At 31.8% G+C, this 13,464-nt stretch overlaps 1 protein-coding gene across 1 annotated transcript in view; it reads right to left on the reverse strand.

The window, feature by feature from the left end:
- LOC110104171 (cactin) overlaps positions 1–5,127 on the reverse strand; it is a 41,934-nt gene extending 36,807 nt beyond the window's left edge. Inside the window, exons 1-3 of the mRNA XM_020833159.2 lie at positions 4,634–5,127; positions 4,437–4,528; positions 509–605 (exon numbers count right to left, since the gene is read on the reverse strand). Of these exons, the coding sequence (XP_020688818.1) occupies positions 509–605; positions 4,437–4,528; positions 4,634–4,879 (435 nt within the window). The 5' untranslated portion in view covers positions 4,880–5,127. The remainder of the gene's footprint in view (positions 1–508; positions 606–4,436; positions 4,529–4,633) is intronic.
- Between the last annotated feature and the right edge of the window lie 8,337 nt (positions 5,128–13,464).

Raw genomic sequence — 13,464 nt, forward strand, 5'->3', positions numbered from 1 at the left:
GGGAATATTAATTACCTCTTCCCTCCTTTATTCTTCTTGCTTGAAATTCGAAATTATTAAATCTCTCCCACCAAAATCTGCAATTAATTTAAGATTTTGAAATTATCTCCCCCACCTTCTCCCGTGCTTCATCATACTCCCTCCGCATTATCTATTTATATACTTAGAACTAACAACTAGATCACATAAGCAACACTCTTTCAAACTAGTTTTCCAGTCACCTAAAAATCATGCTACTACGCACATAAAATTCATGTTTTATGCATCCACAACAAATTTATGATCAGTTAAAAATATATTAAAATTAAAAGTATTAAAGAATTGTCACTCTACCAAAGTACACATATAACCATGTCAAGTATTAAAATTCTCTCATTAAATATTGCCTATCAACACATGCAATTTCTTTTTGGAGCATAAAACTTAATTATTATGCAGAACTCTCATATCTTCAAAACTATAAAAAAAAAGGATTTAAGCAATGTTGATCTGCAAAACACTTGCATACCATTCTTTCCCTTTGTCTCTTCTTCTCAGAACTAACAGATATGTCCACAATTACGCCTTGGGAAACATCACGTTCTATCTTCTTGCGCCATACAAAGCTGTTTACAAGTAAGAATAGGAATGACAGTAAGAAACAGAAAACAAAAAAGAAAGTTAATCAAGATGTGTGTGGATGAAACAATGAAGAATTTAACATCTTGGTGCAGCCAGCCAATGAGAATCAGCAAAGCCACACATGTCAAATGGTAATTAGGGCATTTAAATAGTACGAGGACATAAAAACCACATCAATATGTCTATCAAATATTAGCAACACACCAACACAAGCATAGCACCACATTCAAAAAAAGTTCAACCAGCTATTTATAGGCAGTCATTAAAAAAACTACAATATTTTAGAAAACTTACGCGCCTATATTGCATGTGACAGGAAACGTTTAATTTAGGCATTATTATGGACTCCAAGAACTAGAAAAGCACTACATTCCAAAAATAAATTTAACAAACTATTAATAAGAACTTGTCAGGTCCCAAGTCTTGGATTAGAAAAATGAAGGGCTGCGTTAGGTAGTCGACAACCAGCGTAAAACTTGTCGAATAATAATAACATGAATTCTTTAAGAAATTATGTTAATGCTAAGGCGTCCCCTGAAAGCGACGCGCTGTATGGCTTGAATACAGTGACAAGTGTCAAGGGCCGCTGCATCGGCCACAGGTGTAGTGTTAAATAGACAAAGGTTCCCATATCAAGGACGGATGTGGGCAAAGAAGCTAATCCATGAAACTAAAAAACATGAAACTAAAATTAGGATAGGAATTTGAAATATATGTTCATTTACAGAAAAATTAATGAAATTAATAGATATTATGATTCATAGGAAGTTAAATATTTTGTGCATTCAGGAAACTAAATGGGTTGGAGAGAGAGCTAAGGAAATTGATAGTTTAGAATTTAAACTTTGGTATTCGGGTAGGAGTCGTACTATAAATGATGTAGGTGTTATTATAAATAAGAGTTTGAAGGATAATGTTATAAAAATTAATAGGATTAGAGATAGAATTACAGCTTTAAAGATGGTTGTTGATGCTAAGATTGTTAATATTTAAGTGCTTATACTCCTTAAGTAGGTTTGGATATGAGTTCTAAATTAAATTTTTAGAATGACTTAGAATAATTAATACAAAAGATATCTCTTGAAGAAAGAGTTTTTATTGAAAGATATTTAAATGGACATGTTGGTAGAGAGGTAGATGATTTTAAAAGCATTTATGGGGGTTATGGGATTGGAACGACAAATAACAGTGGCAAGACCATATTAAATTTTTGTTTAGCTTATGATTTTTTAATTGCTAATACTTTATTTAAGAAAAGCAATAAGCATCTCATCACTTATAAAAATTGATATACTACAACTCAGATTGACTATTTTCTTATAAGAAAATTAGATCGTTTAGATTGCAAATATTATAAAGTTATTTCGAGTGAAAATTTATGTACCCAACATTGATTATTAGTTTTAAACTTTAAGATAAAATGACAAAAAATAAAAAATAAAGTAAAACGATATTCTAGGATTAGATGGGAGCATTTCAAGAATATTAACAAAAATATTTTTGAGAGTAAGATTTTAGATCTTAAGAATTGATATGTGCATGAGAATGCTAATGTTATGTGGGAAAAAATGGCTAGTGATATTACGAATATTGCAAAAGATGTGCTCGGGGTTGCAAAAGTAAAAGCTCCTAATAGTAAAAAAAAGTTGGTAGTGAAATCCAAATGGGCAAGAAAAGATTAAAAATAAGAAAAATTGTTAAAAAAATGGATTAATTTTAAAAATTCTGATAATTGGGAAATATATAAAGAGGTTCGTAAGGAATCTAAAAAAGTAATATGCGATGCAAAGACCTTAGCTTTTAGTGATTTATATAATAGATTAGATACAAATGAGGGAGAAATATATATGTATAAGTTAGCCAAACAAAGAGATATGAATAGTAAAGATTTAGTTCAAGTGAAGTGTATTAAAGATGAAGATTAAAAAATACTTTTCTTAGAATATGCTATTCAACAAAGGTGGATGTGATATTTTGCTAAACTTTTTAATGAAGATTGTGAAAATAAGATTGATTGTAGTGACCTTACCAACCTAAATGAAAATATATATTTCTATTTTTATCGGCGTATTAATAAAACTGAAGTTAGAGAGGCTTTAAAGAAAATGAATGGTGAAAAAGCTGTTGGACCTGATGATATTCCAATAGAGGTGTGGAAATGCTTAAGAGATGAAGAAATTTCTTAGCTTACTAAACTTTTTAATACTATTTTGAAGACTAAAAAGATGTCAGACGAGATGAGAATGAGAGTGTTAATTTCTATTTTTAAGAATAAAGGTGATGCACAATATTGTGCAAATTATAGAGGAATTAAGTTAATGTGTCATACTTTAAAATTATGGGAGCGAGTTATGGAACATAGGTTGCGGCGTGATACTAATATTTCTGAAAATCAATTTAGATTCATGCCGGGTAGGTCGATTATGGAAGTCATACATTTATTAAGAAATTTGATGGAGAAATATAGATAAAATAAGGAGGATCTATATATGATATTTATTGATTTAGAAATCACATCTGATAAAGTTTCAAGAGAAGTGCTATGGAGAGTTCTTGAAAAGAAAGGAGTCACATGCCAAGAGCTAATTACTTGTATTCAAACACAAGTGGTTTGACCAAGTATTTACCTATTTCGATTGGGTACATCAAGGATCAACCTTAAGCCATATCTTTTTTGTTAGTCATGGATGTTCTCATTAGACATTTGCAAGAGGATGTACCTTGGTGCATGCTTTTTGCTGATGATATTCTTCTTGTTGATAAGACTAGAGAGGGAGTTGAAGGTAAACTTGAATTATGGGGGTCAACCTTATAGTCTAAAGGTTTTCACTTAAGTAGATCATAAACGGAATATATGGAGTATAATTTTAGTAGTAATAGACCAAGTGAGGGGTTTGTGACTTTGGCGATCAAGTCAATAATAAGAGTACAGCGTTTTAGATATTCTTGAAAATCTATTGTTCAGAATGATGGTGAAATAGATGAGGATTTATCAAGCAGAATTCAAGTTGGAATGGTTGAAGTGGAGGAAGCATCGGGCTTGTTGTGTGATAGAAAGTTACACCTCAAACTCAAAGGAAAATTCTATGAGAATGGGTGGGTGAGGCCTACAATGGCTTTATGGGGCGAATGCTTACGGCCTGCAATGCTTTATGGTGCTGAATGTTGGTCATTAAAAGAGAAGCATAATACTAAGTTAAGTGTGACAGAGATGAGGATGCTCAGGTGGATGAGTGGCTTTACCCTTAGAAATAGGATACGAAATGAGCATATACGTGAAAAGGTTGGAGTAGCACCAGTAGAAGATAAGATTAGACAGAGTGGCCTTAGATGGTTTCGTCACATAAAACGGCAACCTTCCGATGACCCGATTAGGAGAGTAGAGGTGTTAGATTTGACTTATGTTAAAAAAGGTAGAGGCAGACCTAAAATGACTTGGTTAGAAAATATTAGGAATGACCTTTCTTTATTAGATTTAAACGAGAATTTGACTTTTAATATGACACAATGGAGAAAAAGGATTCATATAGCGGTATAGCCGACCCCACGTACTGGGATAAAGGCTTGATGTTGATGTTTTTTGAAACTATTAATAAGAACTAACATTAAAAAAATAAAAAATACTTTATTTTGAACTGAATAGACCACCAATATTACATATTAATACATAAAGCTTAATTAAAGCAATATCATAAAATCCATTGCTGAACAAAAATTGTGATAATGACTGTTTAAGAATTGATTTCGGAAAGAAATACAATATAGCGTAAAACAGTTTATTCAATCACTGTTAAATATAAAGAAGTTTAACTTACTTTTCAGTAAGATTTGAATCCCCAAACGGATTTGAATCATTTGAGTAACCAGAGACCACTTGAGACTTAAGCTTCTTGGCCACTTTTATAGCCTTCAAAAAAAAAAATTGTGAAGGTACAATTTTGAATAGCTGAAAAAAACATAATGAATAAGTATAAAAAGATAAGATAGCATAACCAGAACAAAAATTAAGTACCTTCTTTTGGGCTTTCTTCGCCATATAATCCACGATTTCTTCTTCTGTGATTTCTCTTGATTTTTTGCCCTTTTTGTGGTGATCATCTGATCCGAAATCAGACCCAGTATCACTTTGAGATGAGTCCACACGACCACGTCTTCCATGACCTCTCCTAGAGTTTTTGAGGTCACTTCGCCCGGATGAATAATCCCTTTGACTCTTGGCATATAATTCCGACCGGTGGCGGCCATGTCGGTGGTTCATATCCTCTCTAGATGGTGAACAGTCGAATCCCGATCCCACTTTTCACTGTTTCTCTAGGGGACTGCTAGGTAGCAGGATTTAAAGCCTGGATTTACTAAATCCCGGGATTTAATAAGGTATTTAGATGAATATAAAGAAAACCCGATGAAAGCTCCCGTGGCAGCATCCTCGCTTTTTTTTTCGTCTAGGGTTAGGAGCGGAAGGGAAAGAAAGGCGAAAGACGACGGTTCGGTTAATGTGGAACTTTTATTTCGTCCGGGGTGAACGTACGCAACTCTTGGGCCACAAGTGGAATCATGTCACGCATTTTTATTATTTATCGCGCGCCTCGATAATCCGATCCAGAACGAACTCAAGATTGCTTGGTATTACTCTGTATTGCTAAGTATTGATCGATTTTGCTCGGCAATAATCAATACCGAGCAATACCGAGCAAATACCTAGTAATACCGAGCAAATACCGAGTTATACCGAGTTTTTTCTAGCAATACCGAGCAATTACCTAGCAATACAGAGCAAATCCCTAGTAATACCGAGCAAATCCTGAGCAAATACTGAGTTGTACCGAGTTGTAAAAAAAACTCGGTACAACTCGGTATTTGCATGGTATTGATCTTCACAGAGCGGTATTTCTCATTTTTGCAAAGTAATACCTAGCAAATACCGAGCAATACCGAGAAAATCGCGAACATAGCATTCCCGGGTTTCGCTCCGGGTCAAGTCGTCGGGCCGCGCGGTAAAAAGTAAGAGCGCGGGGCGACATGTTATTGGCGGCCGAACGTAGCTCTACGTCCGGTCAGAGGACGTAATAATTGTTCGTTAATGTGGCGGTCAGAATTTGTTTGGGATTTAATATTTTTCTAAGAAAAAGTTGGATTTAATGTATAAACAATTAACATTAGAAAACTTTAAAATATATTTAAGAATTTTGAGTCTATTTTGATAGTTTTTTTAGGATTTGTCTAATAATTTTTTTTCCAAATTTATTGTCATTATCAAATTAATGTTGGTAGTTGATATTGATTAATTAAAAAAGAATAAACTAAATAATTTAATATTATTTCTGATTTAGTTTGATTAAATAAAAACTCTTATGTTTAATTAGATGTATAATTCTTAGTTACTAATTAATTGAAGTATTATATTATACTAACTATAATTAAATTAATGTAATTATAATTAATAAAACAATCAGCTTTAATGATTAATATTAATAAGTTAAGAATATTTAAATTAATATTGGTTTTTTCATTTGAGTATTTATAAACTATTTTTAAATTAATTATTAAATTCTTAATTAATGATTAATTGAGAAGTTATCATATGCTAGTCATGATTTAGTTCTTATAATTAAGATTGATAGAATCTAATTTAATTAACTAAACATTCAAAATATATGAATCTTCCAATTCTAAAATAAGCAGCCAAATATTTTACTTTGATTTAATACTTATTAAACCAAATAATTTTCAGTTCTTCACCAGTAGAGGATTTATTAAATCCTACTTGAGTTAGATCATAAGCGGATGAGTGATAGCCAAATTTAAGTTGGATGTATTGTAAATATTGTCAAACGATCAAAAGTGGTAAAATAAATTCATAAGATTTTTCAATCACATTTTGCTTCAATTTAAGCTTAAATCTCAAATTTATTAGATGTAATAGGTCGTTTAATTTAAGATACTTAGATGAAGAGAAGAGCATGGAAGTGGGGAGAAAGATGACAAGTCCCCTTCTAAATTTCTCGCTTCTTTTTTCATCAATGTCATTATGAAGGTACAAAAGGGAGTAAGAAAGTTGAGGTTTTAATATCCATTGTAGCTTCATCACAATTTTTTTTAATTATTTTTATTATTAAGGGTTTTGGGATTTTGTATAGGAGAGAGAGGTGACAAACATAAGAGGTAAGGGTGGGGGATGAGTTGTTTTACAATAACAGCAACAAGCATTTATCCCATTATGCGGGATCAGCTACATTCAGAAGAAAAAAATTATTAAGATTATCACTATAAATAGTTATAATTGATATGTCTTCAAAAAATTATCCTGATCGGACAGGAATCTCGAGGCAAAAAATCAAGTTGGAATCTTCAAAAATTAAATCTAGGACCATCTAAACTCTGATTTCAGCAAACTTACAGTTGAACTGAGCGTCTCGAAAATGTGAACCCAACGACACCAAATACATCTCAATCCGAGCTAAAAATGGTTCAAATTGAAGACCCTAAGCGCATTCAGAAGGTTCAATCCATAATTTGGATTAACAAACAGTTTTCAAATATGACATGCTTATAGTCAAATCGAGCAGCTCGACGAGACGAATCCAAAGAGCCTAAGATCGCCAAATATTGATATCATTAAGACCTTCAAATATCTAACAAATGGTCCTCGATCAAGGGATTCAATATCGATCGTCCATCTGAGCCACACCACATTTGCCGTTGATCCTCTTCCTATTTACGGGTCATGTCATCCTAAAAAAATTATAAATAGCCCCTTATTTCTCTTAAGAGGGGATCTAAGCAAGAAAAGGAGAGAAGAAGGAGATGAGAAGGGAAGGAGGGAAGAAACTCCTTGACCACCGTCGGGATTTCTGTCTGATCTCCAAGGGACGCCGGAACTCTGCTCAACTTCCATGGGATGTCGGAATTCTGCCCGACTTCCAAGTGACACCGAAATTCTGCCCGACTTCCAGGGGACGCCATAACTCTACCCGACTTCCACGGGACGCCCGAATTTCGTTTGACTTCCAAGTGACGTTGGAATTCTGCCCGACTTCCAAGGGACGCCGGAACTCTGCCCGACTTCTACGGGACGTCAGAATTCCGCCCGACTTCCACGGGACGCCGGAATTCCGCCCGACTTCCACGGGACGCCGGAATTCCGCCCGACTTCCAAGTGACACCGAGTTCTCCCTGGTCGCCGAAAAACGTCGAATTTCTACCCGATACCGGACCTCCACTCATCGCCAGATTTCTACCCGACGTCAGACTTCTGCCCTTTGTCGGATTTTCGCCAAATATCTATCTGATGATGTATTTCTGTTCATTGCTAGCCTTCTACCTGACATAATCCTTTCAACCTCTATAGCTAGAAAACGGTCTTTATGACCTCCGTTGCCTGCCGACTATAGTCCTTTTGAATCTCGTCGCCCACCAACTACAGTCCTTCCGACCTCTGTCACCCGCCAACTACGGTCCTGCCGACTTACGTCGCCCACCAACTACGATCCTACTGACCTCCGTCGCCCAACGACTACGGTCCTTCTAACTTACGTCACCCATCAACTATGATCCTTTCGACCAAACGAACACGTCAACAGTGACACTTTGTATTTCCATCATTTACTTCATATAATGTACATCAAGCTAAGGCCTTCCCCCTAAGGAAGGGCCTCATTTGTAATCGATTGCAAATAATAGTGGATTCATTGAAACTGGGCTAGGCCCCGTGATTTTTCCCCTTTTTCAGGGGTTTTCACGTAAAAATCTTGGTATCTTTAGTGAATGATGTACCCTCTCTTTTATTTGTGTGTGTGATGGATCTTCATACAACTCTAAGACATTAAATATTATAGTTATATATCGCCACGAATACTCCAAGACGCAACAATAGTCATTAATGTTTACTTGCATCTGAGAAAATGTTTTTCAATATAAAAGACATTATTGAGAAAACAACTTAAATAAAATTAAAATTACAATATTAATATAAAATATAATATTGACACAAAATAAAAATAAGATATATATATTGCATTTTTGCATGGAGATAAACATATCATGACATAGCAATGTAGAATATAAAATGATTAAAAATGATCAATTTTCAAAGTAAATATATTCATTACAGAATAAGAGCAATATTAAATCATGGTCTTATGTCTTGAATTCAATAAATTAGAAGCTAAAGAAGGAAAAGAGCGAGTAAAAAATATAAAACATATGAAATAAAAAATAAAATATATATTGACATATTTAAGTGGAAAAATTAAATACAAAAAAAAATAAATACAAATAATAATTTATACAAATTCATGTATAACTACAAGTAGAAGAGAAATTGTTGAAAGATTAGACCATAAATAATTAACTAAATCTCTTTTTCACTACCAGCATGTGAAATCGAAAGAATACAAAGAAACTTGTTTTGTGACTACTCTTTCAAAGAATTTCATTGAAGCATGTGAAATCGACTTGGACAAAGTTGTAAAAGAATGCAACTTTCAAGTTCCCATCATGACTCACAATCTTGTATCATGACGAACTTGTTACCTTCCAAATTAACATATAAAAAGTCTTATTATTGATTCATTATTTAAATCCATTGACTTTGCTTGCTTCCAAAGGATTGAAGAGAGAAATAAATGGCTCAATATCAACGTTTAATCCAAAATTATTTTCATCATATTAAATTCAACGAAGATCACAAAAAAAAATGAAAGAAAAAGTCTAGATAATGCAAATGTACGTAATTTTTAATGGTATGATGGAGAGTTGTGTCTATCTGAAACTCAAATAATAAATTTATTGAGTTTGTTTAACATACTTTAACATATAGTTATACACTTGCTACATCCATAAGAAGACAATCACAAAAAATGTAAAGCAACTATAGTAGGTAGACACAAATCCAAAACATGTGATATAATTCAAGTAATGGATCAATATTATTCAAAAATAATTATTTTTAGCATCCATTAAAGAAAAATGATTTATTAATAATTAACCTACTTTTTAAAGTAGGCGCTTAGCTAATGAATGAACATCAAACTTTTGGTATACTTTGATATCAGGTATACATCCTATAGATAAACCATAATTAGCAACAAATGACACAAAAAAAATTGCATTCACACCTTTACTAAATGTACCGACTGCTTCAGTTCCTATAAAACATAGTAAAACTGCTACTCATTTACAAATGTACATTGAATTTCTAGGAATATAAGGTGATCAAATATCATATTTGACATCAATAATAAAAATATTGCGAAGTTGATGAGCATACACTGATAAAGCATTTTATTTCAATAAAATAAAAGTCACCATCCTCAATGACTATTAAATTCAAAATTATGAAAAAATATTGGAAGATGGATGGATCAATTATGAATATTCTCAAATATAAAAGACTCAGAGCAGTAGACACTCAATAAGACTTGCTCTCATCCTTTCATAAATAAAAAACAATAAAAATGTTTTCATAAACAATAAACTCTACTATAATAGTTCAATCACAATTAACAAACAGACAATAGTCTAATGATAATATATGTATTTTTAAATATATAATGGCATGAAATCTATAAATTTTCTATCAAGATGGAAAAAGAAGCATTTCAAAAAGTAAGAACAATTCTAATGCACCTTATGCATCATAAAATGGCAATCACACATCTTGGAGCCAACAACTATGACCAGCAATATGCAAAATTTTCCCAGATGCGAGCTTTTCCATCTATTGAGCCGCTAATGAACAATTCAGATTAAACTGAATTGAGGTCAACGTATAATGTCATCAAAACAAATAAGTATATCTCTATTATATATGATTAAAAAATAGGTAAGAAATCAATTAGCTAACAATAAACATATGCATAAACCATAGTGATTGTTTCACACCGCAACCTAAGCTATAAAACTTCCATAGTAGACCTCACCATGTATGAATCAAAATTAATTTGGAGAACATTAGTTTCACGTCGCAACCTAAGCTCTATAACTCTCTCCATAATTTTAAAGTATCACACATTAACTTAATTCATCTATAATTCACAAATCTTGTGTATAACATTTATTCTTTAAAAATAGGAATCAATTTCATTCATTCTCCACTCATCTAACATCTTTTTAGTCTTTAAAATAATATTAAAAAAGTTTAGTAAGCCAAGAAATTCCTTCATCTCCCAAGCATTTCCATCCTCTATTTTTGACTAATTAATAATTTTAATAAATCTCTAATGATAAGTATTATCATTAAATTTGATAACATCTAAGTTATTATATATAATCAATTTAGCGAACGATTAATTAATTATATAATTAAATAGAATATTATTTTATATTAATTATTATTTAATAGACTTTTAAAAATAATTAATTAATATTACTAATAATTAATCAAATAAATTTTGTGGTCAATATATTTTAATAAAAGATAAATTTGTATTAATAGTTAATATTATTTAATAAAAATGACCTATAAAATGGTGTTATTTATGGTTTATTAACCACATAGAAGTTATTATTTATAATCATTTAATAATTTATAATTAATTATTAATTTTAATATCATTTATTCTCATTATGACTGCTCGTTTTTATAATTGAATAATGTTTTTTATTTCATTATCAATTCTATTTAAACTAACTAAAAAGTAACCAAAATTGTTTATTAGGATTTAATCTCTGTCACGCCAAACAGCTTTTAGGATTTAACTGACTTGTGATTACTAAAATCCATATTTACAAAATTTACTAGATCCTACTTGAGTTAAAATCCAACTTACAACCAAACAAACTCTAACATGTAGATAAAGATGTATTAATTAAACACATAAATGAGCATTATAAACAATTATTAGGGAAAATTAAAATTTTACGCCTCATAATGTCCTAACTTAGAGAAACATGATCATTATTTTATTTCTTTAGAAAATATGAACCCAAAAGTGTTGTTTGAACCACTACAATAAAAATTGCAGTAACAACTTTCAAATAATTAAATGTTCAATAGCACTAACCTTTAACAACAATCACCATCTAGCCAAAGACAAAGATTGAGAAAATATATTGCATTTGAACAATGCCTCAAAACCATCACTAGTGAACGAGAATTGCTGGAGAAAAAGGTCCTAGGAATATGAGGCGTTGATTAATTTACACCCAAATCAAATAATGCATGTTAGAAGAAATCGTAGCATTCTTCCTAATTTTACGTTTGTTCCACTTTTACTGATGCTGATGTTTATGCTTCAGTAGTTTTTTAAATTTGGTTATGATTGAGGCCATCTCCTTGCTCTCATTATCTACTAAGCCATTCTTATCCATCTCTTTAATTTTTAGCACTATTATTTCACCGGCATCCAAACATTTTTTATTGCAGTCTAGACCCTTAACTTGAGATTTTGATTATAACAAATAATGTCGATTGAATTATCTTATTATTCATTGAATATTTTTAATGTTGCTTTTATCTGTGAGTACTAATATTTCAGGGAGATCACATATTGCTCAAGACAATAAGAAGACTCGAGGCTGGGTAGAATAGGATGTGAAGTCTGTAACTCTATATTTTTTCTTTCTTTTTTGTTTTTTCTTTTCTTGAGTCTGATCACAAAGTGTATGCAAACTAAGCAACCATGCACACATATAGGGGGAGAGTTTTTTTTTAAAGGAATTTTTATTTTATTTTTTATAGATCATACTGTATGATTTTAAATTATACTGTACGAACTACTATGGCATAATGACTATTCTCTATAAACTAATCATACTGTATGATCATGATTATACTGTACTATGTGTTTTTAATTTGAAACCTTAGTTGCCAGATTAATTTAAATAAGTTTTTAAATCTTAAATTTTGAATTGATCGTACTGTACTATCTAATCATACAATATGAATATTTGAATACTAACTTAAATCAACCCCCATGATTAGTTAATTAAATCAAAGATTAATTACTAATTGGTGATCATACTGTATAACATGGTTCACACTGTATTATAAATTGAGGCTATTTTTTATCGTCCCGAACATCGTATTGGATGATTCCTTGATTTTTGAACTAATCATACTAGACAATGTAAACATCATACCGTACAACCTGAAGCTTTTAACAGATCATACTATATAAATTGGATCATACTAGATGATGAATAGAGATGAGTTTTGGTCATCCCAGTGTTCATACTGATGAATAGAGATGAGCTTTGAGTTTTGAGCATTCAGTCTTGATATGACCTGGTTTCCTGCATTCATAACAAATTACTTCATTAGAAACCTTGTCATTTCTGTTAAACTTACCTCTGTTCCATTGCTGGCGTCTCTTCTGCTTCCTCTTTAAAAAGCTTCTAAATTGTCTAGTCATCAGTGCAATATCATCTTCATCCTCAGGTTGTGAGTGTTCACTCTCTAACTCTTCCACTTTTAGTGCAATATTTTTCTCCTTTCGTGGTTCACCTGCATCAATCTTTCTTTGACTTACTCCTTGCTCATAAGCAATGAGTGAACCAAGAAGATTGTCAATAGAGTAAATGTTAAGATCTTTAGACTCTGTAATTGCAGTAATTTTAGCATCATAAGTAGTAGGTAAATATCGAAGAATTTTATTAACCATTTCAGCATTAGTTAATTCCCTACCAAGTGCATGCAAAGAAGTGACAATTTGTGTGAATCTTGTGTACATGTCAGAGATAGATTCATTAGGTTTCATGCGAAACAATTCATAGTCATGTAATAAGATATTGAGTCTTGATTGCTTAACCTCATTTGTCCCTTCATAAGTTATACAAAGTCTATCACATATGTCCTTTCCACTTTTACAAGTAGAAACCCGCATGTAGTCTTCAGATTTTAAA

This window comes from Dendrobium catenatum, unplaced genomic scaffold (genome assembly GCF_001605985.2).
Source record: "Dendrobium catenatum unplaced genomic scaffold, ASM160598v2 original_scaffold_86101, whole genome shotgun sequence".
Classification (NCBI taxonomy): domain Eukaryota; kingdom Viridiplantae; phylum Streptophyta; class Magnoliopsida; order Asparagales; family Orchidaceae; genus Dendrobium; species Dendrobium catenatum.